Below are 18,438 nucleotides of genomic sequence, written 5' to 3'. Positions count from 1 at the left end.
CCAAGATGAGGTAGAGTTACTTCAGTAACTAAAAGTGTATTCAATTACAGTGAAATGAACCCAGAAGCGCAATAGGAAAGGACATTCGGGGTACTGCACCTTTAAAAAAAAACCTCCCCCTCCCTCCCTCCTCCCCCTCCCTCCCCTCCCCCTCCCTCCTCCCCTCCCCCTCCCTCCTCCCCTCCCCCTCCCTCCTCCCCCTCCCCTCCCCCTCCCCTCCCCCTCCCCTCCCCCTCCCCCTCCCCTCCCTTCCTTCTCCCCCTCCCTCCCCTCCCTCCCTCCCCTCCCCCTCCCCCTCTCTCCCCTCTCATATTCCTGACTGCTTTTCAGTATTCAGACCTGACCTCTTCTTTCCTGGGAGACCTTTCTTACACCCATTTTTCCCTGGTGCAGTTAACAGGTATATACTGACAGCAGACATGTGCCTGTGACCTCCTCCGTTGTGCCCATTGCTTTCTTGCCTGACTGAACTCTTCAGAGCTAAATCTCAGCAAAATCTTGTGCAGGGGTTGCAAGTTAAACACAGAAACACTGCTTTAATCAAGGAGATGGCAGCTGAGGTGGTTCTAAGTGGCTACCAGAAACTACCCGTGGTCTTTTGACAGCAAGTCTAGTTCTGTGGTGGGAAGATCTTATTAGAATCATTGAGAAGTAGAAGCACATCTAGTCATGGTATTGAACTTGAGGAGAAAATATCAGGTAATCACTAAATTATTTAGTGAGTGCTCAGAAAATGCAGCCAAACCTTCATAGCTTATCTTTAGGGAAGGTAGAAAATAGGTGATTCGGGTGACTGGTACTTTTGTTTCTCAAGTTATCCATTTGTGCATTGATGCCTCCAAGTCTGAATGTTGGAATAATAATAATAATATTATTATTATTATTATTTGTTGTTGTCAGACTTATACAGGGTTAATTTGGCCATTTTGTGTGTGTGTGTGGGGGGAAGAACAAAAAAATTCACACCCAAGTTGAGTACTAGGCTCTTGTTTCTGCATTTTGGAAAAATACCATTTATCTCTCCAGAGATATTTCGGTGATACTATCACCGAAAGTGTCTAGGTGGTACAGAAGAAATTTAGATGGAATTTCCAAATATAAGCCCAGCCTTCATTTTGACCTTAAGACCAGACATGCAAACCTTCGTGACTGTGGGTGTTTTTGTTCTAGGAGTAAGTCCATGAGTGACGTCAGCGCAGAGGATGTTCAGAACTTGCGTCAATTGCGTTATGAGGAGATGCAGAAAATTAAATCACAATTAAAAGAACAAGATCAGAAATGGCAGGATGTGAGTATTATTAAATTGGGAAACGGAGAACATGCATTTGCTTTTCTTGAAAGAGAGTCAATATATTTGAGAGAGAGTTTTTCTTGCTATTTATAGCATTCAGTTCTGGAGAAAGTCGCACCAATGAGTTTTGAGCCTGTTTTACCTGTGACTATTGCATATCCTAAAGACCACTGGTAAAAGTAAGAGAATATTTAGTTCTTAATATTCTCTATGAGTTTTCAAAAAATACAAAGCTGCTTCCTTGAAGCAGAGTGGGTTTATTTTCTGGCTTTTGTGTTGAGTTGGGGTAAAACTGTTAATTATGCTTTTGATAGGAAAAGACCTTGCTCAAGGTTGGGATTGGTCTAACATAGCTCTTGGCATTAGTAGGGAGAGATGAAAGGGTTATTAAAATTTATTAAGGAGATTGGGGAAAAAATTAACCAAGAGTAATATTTTGGCTGAAGAAGGAATTATCTAGTATGAATCAAAATGAGATGTTTTAGTTTTGATCCTAAAGAATAAAGTATAATTTTTAAATTTTTTGAATTATAAATGGAAAGAATAATAAGAACAAAAACAGATAAGCTATACATAGTTTGAGGACAACTTTATGGTAAGAGAGTTGAATAGTAGCATGAACAAAATGGCCAGATATAGTAAATCTTAATTTTCAAAGGAATTAAAATATTTGTAATGATGATGAAGCCTGTTTTGACTTCAGTTTCAAATTCCAATGCCTCTTTTATTGGGAACTTAATTTAATTGTCAAGAAACAGTAACTCAATTTCACTTTGCCAAAATGCATGGTGAATATTTTGGTATGAAAATAAAAAGTATTGAGGGGTTTTTATCCATTAAGTCAGATGAAAATTCATGCCTCTTATTGTCTAGGACTAAATGCACACTCCTTTTGTTCTTTATGGGAATAATTCATATTGATTTCAGGCTGTTTTAGAAGCAGGATAGTCCTGTTTACCCCAAAAGGGTATAAATCAAACTTTGCATGCCTTAGGGGTGAGGTTTGGCTTTGTCTGAGACCTTGGATGCACTTCTGTTTGGACTGGAATGCCTCTTGCAATCCTTAGCATAGGATTTCTCTGTTTGGAGACATAGAAAAGTTTGTACTTTTCAAAATGTTTTAAACCCCTAAGTGTCAGAACTAGCCTAGGCTATTAGGGAAATTCTAGGGGGAACCAGGATTAAGTTGTCTGTCCTGATATTGCTAGCTTGGTTAAGCTTAATATTTCTAGGGATATGGGAAACAGCTATTGGCTTGTGGCTACCTGATCTTCCATATTCCCTTGATCCATTTGAAGTATACGCTCTTTGACATCCTATATATGAGTCTGCCCTGGCCAGTGAAGCAAATTTGAAGACTTTGCAAATTCTCCCCATATGGAAGTAAAATTAAACCGTCTTTATATAAGACCCTCACTCTCCCATGCAATCCTGTCACACTCATTACTGAACTTTATTCACTTGTGTTTCTCTCCCTTCCAGGCTGAGTTTCTTGAGGGGAACTACATCTTATTCATATGTGTTTATAGGGATGGAGCTCCTGTTAGTTAAAGGAGACTATTCTGCACCTGCACTTACCTGGTGCAGTTAACACATCTGTTTCCATTGTACTAGAAAACATATCCTTTCACATAACAGCTAGGTTTTTGGAGTAAGACAAAAATGAATTTGTAACAGTTCCTGATCTGCCTAATTTGACACCTAATTACACGCATTTAGCATTCTCTCTGAACTGGGCAATGAGGTGACACTTTCTGGGAAAACAAAACTGGGAACTATCTTATTAGGTCAGTTTTTTCAGAGAGATGCATGAGATAAAGGCTTGGTACAGAAACACCGGCTATAAAAAGCAAAATTGGGGCACCTTGGCACAAATGGGAGTGAATGGCTTCGGTGATGTAACAGGATCCTCTGGCGCACTCTCACTGCTGAAAAGGGTGTGTAGGAACTCAGGTATGACCCGGCTGATGTGATTTTCTGTCAGGACCTTGCAAGATGGAAAGATCGTCGGAAAAGTTACACTTCAGATCTACAGAAGAAAAAAGAAGAGAGGGAAGAAATTGAAAAGCAAGCACTTGAGAAGTCTGAGAGAAGCTCCAAGACGTTTAAGGAAATGCTGCAGGACAGGTAACAGGGCCGAATAGACAGGTCATGGTTGGAGATGCTGGTGTTAGAAATGGAGGTTTTGTGTAAGTGTGGTGTGGTATGTGTTTACCCATTTTAAACTTAATCATGTATGAAATGAAACATCTAGGATTTTGCTCTGTAGTTAAAAAAAATGCTAAAATAATGATTTGAATTAGCAAAATGAGTACTCAATATAGGTGGACAGTATTTCTTTTTTTCACATTGTACATTCACACACAAAGTGAAGCTATTGGCTGTATTTGGTGCAGAAAATATACTACTTTTTGCCCTTTTAAAGTGAACTTAGGAATGGAATGGGCAAATAAAATCAGCTCTCACTTTTAACTGAATTGTATAAAATACAACAAAGTTCTTTTTTTCTGTTTTAGTGATAGAATATAAATTTTATCTTAAAGGAAGTCTTATATAAGCATTAATGTATGTGTTTATTTATTCTGTGCATTGCAAAATAGCAGGGTAAAGGTCAAATTTAAGCTCTCCTGTAAAGCAGTTACTGTGTGAAATCTTAGGATATTTATAGGCTCTGGAGAAGGCAACTATGCTTTAAGAATAATGTCAAAGAGGAAATATGCTGCCAGGTGAAATTAAACAAAGCTCCTTTGTGTCTGAACAGCCAACGATTAACAGTTTCCTTTCCTTAAATGCAACACAATTAGCCTTACTAAATGTTAGATGAGCGTGTTTCATCAACGCTTTAAAAATGAATAGTTACTTTTAGTCTGTTATTGTTATCCATGGAATTTCTATCAAGCTGCATGAAACAATGACTGGATCTTCATTAAAGCTTGTGCTTTGTCCTCTTTTACTAATGTGTTATAAATTTTATATAGCAAATAGTTCACAATGCTGTCAAGGAATTCACAGATTTGGAGGGTTCAAATTGATTATTAGTCATTGATATATAGTGTTTCAAATTTGGAAACCTATAGCTTTTGGATAAAATTTTATGAATAGCCCCTTGTTAAAATTTCCTTGTTAAACTATGATCTCCCTCAAAAGTAATATCTTTATGAAAAAGTAATAGAGAGCCTGTTTAATAATAAAAAAATTCTTATAACCTTTGTTAGTTGGGGCATTAAAAAATTATACATCATCACACTCTGATAGTGTTATGTTGATTATTTTGTTAAGTGTCAGTGGTGTTTTTAGTCCTAGATGATTTAAATTTTAATTACAGCCCCTCCACTTCTGGTGTCAGATGCCTAACTTTGTTGTGATGGTGTGTTTCTCTCTGTGAAGGGAATCTCGAAATCAAAAGTCTACAATTACATCTAGGAGGATGTATTCCTCCGACGATGTTTTGAGTGATGAAGAGCTATCTGCTACGCTGACTCAGTCCGAAGCCAGTTATCAGAGCGAGAGAGTGGAAGAGGAGGGAACAACACATCCTCCTGAGACTCCTAAAGAAGAGCCTATAACTTTTATGGAAAGACAGGACAGTGTAGCATCTGAAGTTCAGTTTCCTTCTACAAGCTCTGCAGAATACCCAGCCTCTTTGTCTTCTCAGCGTTCCCTGAGTATGCAAATAGAGTCAACTCGAGTTTCATCTTCTCTCCCTAGAAGTTACCAGAAAACTGATACAGCCAGGTTAACATCTGTGGTCACACCGAGACCTTTTGGCACACAGTCAAGGGGAATCTCATCACTCCCTAGATCCTTCACGGTAAAAATGTCTCTTAGTGTATTTAGTCTATTCTGAAGAGCAAAAACTTGGGGAACTTTAAATTCAGTGAAAGTAGAGAGGATTCATTTTAAATAATGAAATAAGAGAAATGCTAAAGCAGTGCATTTATTCTTTTCAACTACTATTTTTTTTTTCAAATACAGTTTTTTGTGCTGAGGTTGTAGCACAATAGTAGAGTACTTGCCTAGTGTGCATGGTACTCTGGGTTCAACCCATCACACTGCAAAAAAAAGTCAGATACTGCTTTTGTAAAGTATGAGGTTGAACAATATGAAATTGCCAGTAGCTACCTCTTTTCAACCTATAAAACAGCAATTTTCTGGAGTTTAACCTAAGTATTTTAGGAGTTTATATACAGATTGCTATTTTATCCTGATTTCTCACATTAGAACTTGATATGTTTGAAAAAAATTATTAAAATAGTTTATTCCAAGATATATATTTCTGTTGGGATTTTGAAGGATAAACAATATTGCAGCATTTTTTCTCATAATGAATTATCACACATCCAGCATGTTTATCTGAATTATATGAAAGGAAACAATACAGTCTTAACATTAATATGCAAAGTCCTATTAGTTCTGCCAATGTACAGTCTTAAAATAGAGAAGAGAAAAAAATATATAACTTAAAACAATTGGAGTATTTGAGGTGAGGTGAACCTGCCAGGAAACCTGTGGTCATTATATTAAGGAAAATATAGGCATATTGACAACATAAAAATTAAATTGAGGGCTGGGATTGTGGCTCATTGGTAGGGTGCTTGCCTAGCATGTTGAAGCACTGGGTTTGATTCTCAGCACTGCATATAAATAAACAAAATAAATCTATTAACAACTAAAAAGAATAAATTGATATGATGGACGTCATTATCATGGTTAAGATGATTGAAGGAGTCAAGAAAACTATTATAGATGAAGGGTCAGTATCTCTAAAGTATAAAATTTTTTCATACTTTGGTAAGGGGAAGATAAATAATAGAAAAATTGATATAGAAAACATGGCAAATTTAAGGGCAAGGAAATTTAAATGGCTGATAACATAAAGCACATAGAAGCATGTTTGGTCTCATTGGAGCAAGAGTGAGATGTATAAACTTCTACCCATCAGACTGACAAAGATTTAGAAGGCTGAAAATGTCTAGTGCTGGTTAAGATGCAGAGAAACAGGCATTCTTACATGTTGTGAGTACATTCCTAAATTTCAGAAATTATATATATGTTCATATAAAATATATGATATATGCATATATATATATGATATATATGTAGATGCAAATTTTGATCATTATAATTAATCTAGCAAAATTGTGTGGGGGGAGTTCCCATTATAAAGACCTATGGGATTTTGTTGTGATATTTTTTAGAAGTGACAAAAAACCTTGAACAATTTTAAAGTTTTGAATTATTGCCATCTACACTATGAGATTTTCAACAATTTAAAGAATTAATTTAGGGTACTAGGGGTACCAGTTTAGAGTTTTGTCTGTTGGCCTTGAGTAATGTAAACAAGCAGAGCAAGTTTCAGAAATTTGTATGAAATCTTATATTATAACAATAATTCTTCTTTATAAAAATATGTATCTGTTGGTGTGAAAGAATGCCAAGCTTTTAGCAATTCTTTGCTGTGTGAGGTATATTTTACTTTTGTAGGTTTAACGTGATAAATGTTTTTTAAGCAGAAAATAAAGTAACAGAATATCAAGTTTAAAACAGTGTTTCCTATTTAGATGGATGATGGCTGGAAGTATAATGGAGATGTGGAAGGTAGTAAGAGAATCCAAAATAATTCATTGAACACACCTGCCCAGAAGCCTGACAATAGCCAGTTGGTCTCAAGCTTATCCAGCAAGAGCGAGGCAGCTGCAGGAGAAGGTGTGGTGAGGTTGCCCTCTCCTACACCGACCTTCTCATCTTTCTCCCAAGACCATACTGCCACTTCTAAAGCCACATTGTCTTTAATGTCAGGCCCAAACTCAGTGTCTGAGTCGGGAGAAGGAAGAAATTCACCACAAAGAGAGGTCTCCAGGTCCCAGGTGAGTTTGGGAAGGCTGTTTATCATTGCAGTTCAGGCACCTAAGGATTTATTTCTGGAAGCCATATTATTGACTGTTGAGTCTAGCTGGTAACATACAAAATGATGTTATGTTTATTTGTGACACTTTCAACTAACCCTTGTGATCTCTTTGTGTGAAAACCTAATGGACCAATCTCCTTGGGGTTTGTCTGATATTTTCTCTCAAGTTCACATTTCAGCAAGAGTAACTTGGAAGGTTTTAGATACAGATATGATGTACATGTGGGTAAGCTTAGCCTCTTCCCAGGGAAACTAACTGGCCAGAAGGAGAAATCTGTACGCATGATATATGCTAGCCTCTAGGAACATAGCAATTTTTTCCTCTTTTATCTTAACCTCCTACTGACTTTTAATATTAATTTCTACTTTAGAATGTGCAGAAGTTTGGGTTGTGCATTGTCTCTTAATGGAATATTGAGGCTTAGTTACAGTATAATATAATGATTGTGATCCTTAACATTCGGAGTCCAAACAAAATATGCCATCAGATGAAGATTTGTTGTTTTTCCTATTTAAAATCCTGATGGAGGGGCTGAGGGTGTGGCTCAGTGGCAGAAGAGCACTTGTCTAGCATGTGTGAGTCACTGGGTTTGATTCTCAACATTGCATATAAATAAGTAAAATAAAGGTCCATTGACAACTAAAAAAATGTTAAAAACCCTTATGGTTAACTTTTAAGAGAATTATGTAATAAATGCTCTTTTAGTGAAACATACTAAAAGTATTTGCAATCAAACAGAAAGCTTTTCTCTTTTAGAAAAAAATCTCATTAAGCAACTTGTTAGTTGTAAGAACCCTTTAGCATGGAGGAACTTTGTGGTTCTTTGGCTTGGTCTGGAACTCTCTTATCTAGCTGAATGAAAGACCAAGTATATGACTTGGGGTAAGTAAGTATTGTTAGATTTTTATTTGTATAGAAATGCTTTAAAAACTTAAAATAAATTTTCCTTTTTAAATTTTCTGATTATAAGGTACTATATGCCTAAGAAAAATTGGAAGTGTATGAAGAATAAAGAATAAAAATCTCTCAGGGGCTGGGTAGAGCGCTTGCCTCGCTCATGCAAGACCCTGGGTTCGATCCTCAGTACCACATACAAAAATAAATAAGTGAAATAAAGGTATTGTGTCCAACTACAACTAAAAAATAAATGTTTAAAAAAAAAACTCTCTCGGGGCTGGAATTGTGGCTCAGCTGTAGAGCGCTCGCCTAGGATGGGCGGGACCCGGGTTCAATTCTCAGCACCACATAAAAATAAAGGCATTGTGTTGTGTCCATCTACAAAAAAGATTCATATTCTCTCTCTCTCTCTTTCTTTAAAAAAAATCTCATAATTCCGTCATTAAGAAATAATCACTGTTAATATTTAGGGTTTTTTTTCTTTCAATTTTTCCCATGCATATTTACAAACATATGCCTAAAAGCAATTTCTTCAGCTTGCAGAATTATTAGTTGTAAATTATTTTGTTATATTTTTAAGTAGTTGGAAATATGTAATTAGCATTATAGATTTCAAGTGGAAAAGAACAATGGCCTGTATTATACTTGAGGGACATAAGGTACCAGTGGATGAATAAAAAAAACAGAGGCAAGGTATCTTTTGTTTTATGGACTTGTATGTTTGCCTCCACCTATCAAACAACAAACTGAATAGAACAGCCTGATTGATGTGTTGCATGCAAGGTGATGGGACCTCCCTCAGGGTGGCAGCTGACAAGCCTCATCCAGGGATGAAAGAAAAGAAGCTACATGTGGTGTGTGGGTATGTTCCAAGCTATTGCAGCTCAGAGGAGGCCAAATCCATGTGACATTGTTTCAGATTTCATTAATAATGGATTTGTGCTCTTTTGACACCAAACTCGAAATAGTATTCCACCAGGAAAAATTATTTTTAAAATTATTTTTAACTTTGGAACTCTTGGAATTCTTGAACATTGGTATATTTCATCTGGTGATGTACCCATGTATGATGCTTTGGGTATTCATTTTTGTCCTAATGGAAAAGTAGCCTATGGAGTTTACTAATTTAGAGGATATGAAAGCCTGATGAGGAATATGTAAAGGGCCTTGTACAACATTCTTCCAAACTTTCCTTCAAACTCCAGAACCTCTAGGTGTTCAGAGAACAGCAGAATCAAAAATAGTATGTGACTGAATGTATAGATATTTTGGTAGATGGGTGAAAGGGTGTTCTTCTGATCTTCTTTCTCTTTCCCATCTTGCACTTTGCTGGTAGTGTGCTTGCATGTCTTTCTCTACAGTCTTGATCAGTGTTTCTCCTGTCTATCCCAGCTGCCACTACCCTAATTCAGGTTCGTTTTCTGCAAATGCATATGCTTTGGAAGTAGTCAGATGGTTGTACATTTCATATAAGACTGTTGATCAGATTCATTTGTCCTGATGTCAGGCTAGACTTATTATTATTATTATTATTTCTGTGCTCCAGAGAAACTGTATGATGTCAGCACCATCATTGTTACCCCAATTTTATAGTTGTGAAATTTGATGCATGCAATGGTCGTGTTACTTGTCCAAGGCCATACATGATACCAAATGGTAGAGTTAGGATTTGAACCCAGGCAGTCTGATCCAAGATTGGTGACATCATGCTATGTCATAGGGAAGTGGGGGTGATTGAGTTACACAAGTAGAGCTGACATTTTTCCTGGGCACATCATATACTTTCTTGACACATTTTATTTGTTTTTATTATTACCCCATGTGAAAATGTTGGCCTCATCTATCCCTGCTGCTTTATGTCCTTTTGTTCCTTCAGAGCCTAGGAGAACTGCTTCCTTCATGAATCAATATGTCACATCTCCCTAGCTGGAAATTGAACTGTGCAGTCCTGAAAGTTTGATTTGTTAGATTCTTCCTTGCTCCATATATTTAGGTGTTCCCTTTTCAGGCATAATTCTCTGTGCCTTCCATATAGCCTTTGTGTATCACTGGCAATTAATATTAATTTGAACTGCATTCAAGGCCTTGATTACTGCTGAAGTATGAACTTGATCCAGATGGTAATTTAGTGTGGGAATTTAAAGATTAAGGAGTGTCTAAGGAATGTAAGCTTTGTGATGTTATAGAAAATTATTTTAAGAAAGCAGACTCTGCAGGTGAGACTTGTTAGGAACCCATCACAGAATTGTGGTTATAAGGTGGTTTTTGCCATAAAGAAGGAAAAACATAATGAAGGAAAGAACTTAATGTGGCCTCATTTACAGTTTGCCCACAGGAATTTCCTTTCCCTCTCCATTGCTGAGATGGGATTTTTGTTTTCTCCCCTCTGTCCCCCATCTCCCTTGCCAATCTGGACTGTCAGGGCCATTCTGGGGATGACCCAAGGAAAGAGAAGCGCGGGTAGTATGACTCTGAGCTGTTCTTCCTTCTTGAGCTGCCTCCCAGATATGGCTTTCATAATTTTTCCCTAAAACTGCTTACAGGTTTCCTTTTTCTTTTCTGTCCTTTCAGAATTCTCTTATCTTATATCCAACAAAAAACCACTGCCCTTCTAAAATCTCTGCTCCAGACATTTTAAAAACAGTACCTTAAAGTAGGATGGTGGGTATGGAAGGAAGCAAGCTTTATACACATCTCTTTCCTGATCTCAAACCTGTAAGTGCCTATTTTAAGTAGCCAGAGCTTTTCTTATCAAAGGCTTTGTACCCAGCATTTTACTTGTCTTGTCATTTCATGAGACCCTGTTCTGTAGGGTAGAAAGTAAGTCTGTCTTTCTCCCTATTAGCACTGTGCTTGCAACTGTAAATCGTTGTTGAATGCTGCATGAGTCAGCTGGGCTTTAGAGCTAAGTGTGTGAGAGTTAAATAGGATTTTCTTTAGTTGGGTTTTCTTTTAGTTTGGAAACTGTTTAGCCAGTGCATATGTCATATTTAATGTTGTTTCTATGGAAAAAGAAAATAATTACTAGGCATCAACTATGTGCCTTGGTACCTTTTAAATATTTTATTTAATCCCTTTAATAACCTTCAAAGTAGGTAGTGTTATCCTAGTTTTGCTAGTGAAGTACTTGAGATTTGAGTTATGTGACTTGCCCGAGGCTGGTAAAATGCTTAGGCCACATATATAATTTCTCTGATCCTAGATTTTTTATTATAAAATTTTTGTTTATTTATATATGACAGCAGAATGCATTATAATTCTTATTAACATATAGAACACAATTTTTCATATCTCTGATTATATATTCACACCAATTCGTGTCTTCATACATGTACTTTGGATAATGATATTCATCACATTCCATCATTGCTAACCCCATGTCCCCTCCCTTCCCCTCCCACCCCTCTGTCCTAGAATTCGTCTATTCCTCCCATGCTCCCCCTCCCTATCCACTATGAATCAGCCTCCTTATATCAGAGAAAATATTCAGCATTTGTTTTTTTGGGATTGGCTAACTTCACTTAGAATTATCTTCTCCAACTCCACCCATTTACTTGCAATGCCATGATTTTATTCACTTTTATTGCTGAGTAGTATTCCATTATATATATATGTATGCCACATTTTTTTTTCCACTCATCTATTGAAGAGCATCTAGGTTGGTTTCACAGTTTAGTTATTGTGAATTGTGCTGCTATAAACATTGATGTGGCTGTGACCCTGTAGTATGCTGTTTTTAAGTCCTTTGGGTATAGACTGAGGAGAGGGATAGCTGGGTCAAATGGTGGTTCCATTCCCAGTTTTCCAAGGAATCTCCATACTGCTTTCCATATTGGCTGCACTAATTTGCAGTCCCACCAGCAGTATATGAGTGTACCTTTTCCCCCCATATCCTTGCCAACACTTATTGTTGTTTGTCTTCATAATAGCTGCCATTCTGACTGGAGTGAGGTGAAATCTTAGGGTAATTTTGATTTGCATTTCTCTAATTGCTAGTGATGATGAAAAGTTTTTCATATATTTGTTGATTGTATATCATCTTCTGAGAAGTGTCTGTTCATATCCTTGGCCCATTTATTGATGGGGTTATTTGTTTTTTTGGTGCTTAGCTTTTTGAGTTCTTTATACACCCTAGAGATTAGTGCTCTGTCTGATGTGTGAGGGGTAAAGATTTGCTCCCAAGATATAAGCTCTCTGTTAATCTCACAGATTGTTTCTTTTGCTGAGAAGAAACTTTTTAGTTTTGAGTTCATCCTATTTATTGATTATTGATTTTAATTCTTATTTCAAAGAAGTCTTATTAAGGAAGTTGGGCCTACTTTTTCTTCTATTAGACGCAGGGTCTCTGGTTTTATTCCTAGGTCTTTGATTCATTTGAGTTAAGTTTTGTGTATGGTGAGAGATAGGGGTTTAATCTCATTTTGTTGCGTATGGATTTTCAGTTTTCCCAGCACCATTTGTTGAGGAGGCTATCTTTTCTCCAGTGGATGTTTTTGGTGCCTTTGTCTAGTACAAAATAATTTTACTTTTGTGGGATAGTCTTTGTGTCTTCTATTCTGTACCATTGGTCTACCAGTCTGCTTTGGTGCCAATACCATGTTGCTTTTGTTACTTTTGCTCTATAGTATAGTTTAAGGTCTGGAATAGTGATGCCACCTGCTTCACTCTTTTTGCTAAGGATTGCTTTGGCTATTATGAGTCTCTTATTTTTCCAGATGAATTTTATGACTGCTTTTTCTATTTCTATGAGGAATGTCATTGGGATTTTGATTGGAATTGCATTAAATCTGTATAGTGCTTTTGGTAGTATGGTCATTTTGACAATATTAATTCTGCCTATTCAATAGCAAGGTAGATTTTTCCATCTTCTGTGGTCTTCTTTGATTTCTTTTTTTTAGGGTTCTGTAATTTTTATTATATAGATCTTTCACCTCTTTTGTTGAGATGATTCCCAAGTATTTTATTTATTTATTTTGAGGCGAATGTAAATGGGGTAGTTTTCCTCATTTACCTTTCAGAGGATTTGTCACTGATATACAGAAATGCCTTTGATTTATGGGTGTTAATTTTATATCCTACTACTTTGCTGGTCCTAAATTTTTTAATTAAATATTTTTTTTTAGTTGTAGATGGACACAATGCCTGTTTTCCTACCTTTCTTCCTTCCTTTTAATGTGGTGCTGAGGATCCAACCCAGTACCTCACATGTGCTAATAAGCAAGTATTCTACCACTGAGTCACAACACCAGCCCTCTGATCCTAAATTTGAATTAAATATATATGAAATACTTATGAAAAATATAAAATGAGAACTGCCCTATATATTGTTAAAACACCAAATGTTGACTTATTTTAACTTTGGATATTTTTTAGAATTTTAGAACTAGTAGGCATTGAGATATCTTCTGGTCCATAAAGATAAAATCATTTTGAGGAAAGGTGGTATATATTTGTTGAAAATTAAACCATAACTGAGTCTATGTCTGAAATGCAGGATTTAAAATCTATCAAATAGGCAATAGGAGCTACCAGCAGTTTTAAAATTGGGTTTGATATAATAATCAACATGTTCTGAGACTGATATTCTGGCCACTGTGGGGAAGGTAGAGGAGACGTGCAGGGGGCTGGAGAGATAGTTAAGAGGTGACCACAGGAGATGGGGAACCAAGTCTGAACTAAGATGACAGCCGGAGGGAGGTTGGGAAGGATGGAGCAATTCAGGTGGATTTATGGGTTGTGAACTTGATATTACTTTATTAAAAATCATGTGTGTGGGGCTAGGGTTGTGGCTTAGTGGTAGTGCACTTGTCCAGTATGCGAGTGGCCCCTGGGTTTAATTCCCAGCACCACATATAAATAAATAAAATAAAGGGCCATCAACAACTAAAAAAAAAAAAAAGTTAAAAAAAAAATCGTGTGTGTGTGTGTGTGTGTGTGTGTGTTGGAAAGTGTGTGGTTTGTTGTGTGAAGTTTGGGGAAGCCAGAAGAACAGAGCCTAGGAAGAATCCAGTGTTTTTAACTCAAGCAACTGGCAGTTAGTGATGCAGTTACCCAAGATTTGAAAAACAAGAAGTGGAAGAGCCGGTTTGGGGAGGAAGATAATGAATTTTAATTTTAGAACTGTTGGATTTAAATCATGGTTGGATTCATGGCAGTTAATGCTTTTTCTCAAACATGTAGTGAAAATGGTTAGAGGGCAGTTGCAACTGGGGAACAACAGCAAAATGAAAGTAGGAGAGAAAGAAGAGGAGCAGCCTATGGGGAACAGAAAAGTGGCCACAGAGATGTGGTGGGGGAGCAAGAGAAACTGGGGTAGTGGGTGACTTAGAAGACTCTTTCCCAAAAATAGAGATCCTTGGCAGTGCCTGGTGTGAAGCCTGAGGTGACCTGGGATGAAGACTGAAGAGGGCTTTGGCTGGAGGATAAGCTTGGAGGCATTGTGTAAATTGGTAGGGGTGGAAACACCACCTGCCTCTTTGGAAGGAGAATGGTGTGGAGGATGGAGGAAAAGACTTAGATGTCTCTTTGAGAGAAATTAGCCCTGGGCCATAATTTGAAGGTTGTTTACCTCAGCTTTCTGTCATTGTGACAAATAACCTGAGATAACTGAAAAGGAAGAAAGGTTTATTTTGGCTCATGTTTTCAGTGGTTTAGTCTATGGTTACTGGCCATGTAACTTTGGGTCTGTGGTAAGACAGAATATCATGTTCGGTAGGGGTGTGTGGTGGACCCAAGTTGCTTACTTTGTAGCAGTGTGAAAGCCAAGAAAGAGAGAGGAGGGGCTGGATCCCTATTATCCCTCAAGGGGATGCTCCCAATAACCTAACTTCCTGTAGCTAGCCCCACCTCCTAAAAGCTCTGCTACCTCCCAATAACACCACAGGCTAATGTCCAAATATTTAACTCATGAGCCTTTGGGGGAACATTCCAGTTCCAAACTGTAGCCGAGTTGTATCCCACTAAATCCCTGAAAGACACTAAAGAACCACTTGGACACCAATCCAAAGATTGTGTTTCCTCTGTCATTCCTGACTTTACAATCCAAATCTATTTTTAGTGTTCATTTTCTCAAATAAATAGGCTTCCTTTAAGTCAACAAATTTGTCTAATTGAAAAAGTCAGAATAGTTTTGTACTTGATAAAACGTAAGATTGACTCTGTTCTTTATTAATTCCCTTCTGTGGTGACATGAGAATCTTAATTCAGCAGATCTAGGAAAAATAATGTTACTCTTATGCTGCAGATCATTTTGTTTTTCTTTAAAAATTTAGAATCTTCTGTTTCATCAGGCTAACGGTGGCCTAATCTTAGCTTTCATTATATCTGTGTGTTTAAACTGTATTTAATTTGAGGGAATTTGATTTTATTTTAGATGCTGTGATGTTGGTAGAGAACATCTCAGCATCTCTTTTCTGGCATGGAGAGCTGAAACCACTTGATAATTCTTCATCAGTCACAAGAATCTAGGTTTCCCCAGTAATTTATAATCTTGTTCCATCCATTGAAAAGATAATTCCCCCATTATCAACTTGTGACACTCAGCTCCTTTGTAAGATGCTTACCTGCCATATATTTTGTAGAGAAAAATAAGGAAGTAGAAATCCTACCTGAAATCATTGTTTAGTGGCTGGGGTTGTGGCTCAGCAGTAGAGCACTCACCTAGTGCATGTGGGGCCCTGGGTTCGATCCTCAGCACCACATATAAAAAATAAATAAATAAATAGAATGAAGGTATTGTGTCCATCTACAACTAAAAAATATTTTAAAAAAATCATTGTTGGATCATTTTATGTTTAATATAACCATAGATATGTTCACATGCAAGGCATTTCAGAGATAATCTACTGAAAGAAAGCATGTGCAGAGGTGCTTCAGGGAGTGTCACAAGGGAGAGGCTATACAAGCAGGACTCTACAAGCCTTGTCCTGAGCTGTAGTTATAATACTTTCTGTATATTGTTTTGGGGAGGAAGCAGCCTGAATAAGATTTTCATTTGAAAGTAGGGTTTTGAAAGTAAAAAATACTTGAAAACGATTGTCATAGTGACAGAGAGAGGCTCTACCAAGCTCAGTGACATACCTGAGATCACCTGGTTATTGACAGGAATGCACCTGTTATTGCCCACATGGCAAGGGTCAGTACAACAGTCTGCCAGACTGTAACTACAGTCTCCCCTGTTAACAGTTTGAGAGAGGTGGTTTTAACATGTTCAGAGACTTATTCATTTCCATAAGAACAGCCTTTAGTGGGGTGGTTCTTCTGATCTAATGTAATTGTGAATCTCTTCCCTCTGTGGCTCAGGCTCATTCTCCTTTAGCCTATATTTGGTAGAAAAGGCTAATGTTCACTTGCTGTCTCCCAGAGTATGTAGTTGGAGACTATTTAGTAAAACTCTATCCTGTTTTTTATTCTTCATGCTGAAAAACCTCAATTAGTGTTTTGAATATCTAGCCCATCGTTTATCTCTGTGTTCTTATATAGCAATAAATTCTACATTTTAATTGGCTTTAAGTCAGATTTTTTTTGTGTGTATAAGCATGATCACTTATTTTCATCACCACATGTGAAGATGACCACTTTTTTCATTTAGTCACTCTAAAATTTAAGTGTACGATGCTTTTTGTTTAGAATTAACCAGTAATTTTTTTTCTATTCTTAGTAAAGGTTTTTTTTTTTTAAATTCAGATTGGTATTCATGAGACTTATTATTAATGAATGTTATGACTACATCTGGACAACCCTATTTAAACTGCCTTTTGCAAAGGGCTTTCTGTTGAAAACTTTTCTATATTATTAGCAGCATGTTTTTTCTTGCTAAAAAAAAAATCCTGTACTCATTCTTGAATTGTTAGTAATTATTTCTTGAGAACAACAATTGTGCCTAACTCATCTGTATTTTCCAAAGTTCTAAGTACTTTGTCTTGTACAGAATAAAGGCACAAGTGTAGAAAAAATAAATAATTTTATAACACATTTATGTGTCCATCTGGCATAGCAAGTCATTGATTCTTTATTCAGTGCCTTCCTTGTTTTTCTTTTTTACTTCTCCTTGTTTTTTTTTTTTTTGGTCCTGGTAAGGGGTATTCAACCCAAGGATGCTGTACTGCTGAGCTATATCCCCAGCACTTTTTCATTTTGAGACAAGATCTTGCTAAGTTGCTGAGGCAGGCCTTGAACTTTTGATCCTCTTGCCTCAGCCTCCCAGGTTGCTGGGATTACAGGCGTGCACCATATGCCTGGCCCTTGCCTTTCTTTTAATTCTTAGATTCTCTTCCAAGTTTCTCCCAGAATGTGGTCACTTGAATTTTAAACTTGTTTTATGGGTGGAGAAACTTAGGCAAAAATTTTTATTACTTGCCCACTGGGCCCTAGGTTTGGATTTAACTGCCAAATTAAAATGAAGAATGAGTAGGTTATCTTCTTGAGTCAAATAGCTTTAGGAAGAACTTTTTAAAATAAGTTTATTATAAAATACAGAACTAAAGGACTACTCTGGTAAGCTCATTATATTAAAATCTATGTCTTTTTTACAGAGTAAAATATGTAAATCATAAAAGGTGAAGTTTTCGTAATTTACTGAGTTTACTATAAAACTGAAATCTGGTTTAGAAAATGATTTAAGAAAGTCCTGGGAAATGTAAGAATTTAGGATGTGTTTTTGGGTGGTGAACATGAAATTACAGAAGTGGAAATAGAATTCTGCCTTTTGCTGAACGGGCTATCATTCTTGGACATTTATAGGCTGATGTTATTTCTGTGAAGTCATGATCTGTTGCTCAGGATGTCGCATAGTGATCCTCTTGGCATCTTAGAGAGTAGGTTCTCTTGGATGATAGCATTGTGCATTTTGCAGCATGTGTAGCAGCTATGCTTTATCATCATGTCCTTGTGTGGCAGTTGAACAAACAAAAATGCCTTGTCAAATTTGAGATCCCAGCAAGGGGGATGATAGTAGTCCTTGATGGGACACCACTGGTAGATGAATTATGTGTCTATAAACCACTTGAAATTATTCAGCTAAATATGGTCAATATTGGAGGTATGTTTTGTTTTATTTATAAATATGTTATTATTTTAAACATAAATTTAGCTAGGTGTGATGGTTCATGTCTGTAATGCCAGTTAACTCTGGAGGCTCAGGCAGTAGGATCAAAAGTTCAAGGCCAGCCTCAGCAACTTAGAGAGAGCCTGTCTCAAAATAAAATAGGGATGTGTGGTAAAGTGATCCTGGGTTCAATCCCTAGTGCCTAAATAACTAAATAAATAATGCAGATCACTATGCTTCATTCCGGGACAGCAAATAAGTGGTTTGTAAATTAGATTTTAGGCAAAAACCTATGA

General features: G+C 36.9%; 1 protein-coding gene across 2 annotated transcripts in view; it reads left to right on the top strand.

Moving 5' to 3' along the window:
* Lmo7 (LIM domain 7) overlaps nucleotides 1-18,438 on the top strand; it is a 214,120-nt gene that overhangs the window by 172,019 nt on the left and 23,663 nt on the right. For both annotated transcript variants that reach the window (XM_071611447.1, XM_027938081.3), the window contains 4 exons: nucleotides 1,171-1,288; nucleotides 3,276-3,418; nucleotides 4,679-5,102; nucleotides 6,853-7,158. In XM_071611447.1, the coding sequence (XP_071467548.1) occupies nucleotides 1,171-1,288; nucleotides 3,276-3,418; nucleotides 4,679-5,102; nucleotides 6,853-7,158 (991 nt within the window). The remainder of the gene's footprint in view (nucleotides 1-1,170; nucleotides 1,289-3,275; nucleotides 3,419-4,678; nucleotides 5,103-6,852; nucleotides 7,159-18,438) is intronic.

Source organism: Marmota flaviventris, chromosome 4 (genome assembly GCF_047511675.1).
Source record: "Marmota flaviventris isolate mMarFla1 chromosome 4, mMarFla1.hap1, whole genome shotgun sequence".
Taxonomy (NCBI): Eukaryota; Metazoa; Chordata; class Mammalia; order Rodentia; family Sciuridae; genus Marmota; species Marmota flaviventris.
This window is presented reverse-complemented; position numbering and strand designations above follow the sequence as displayed.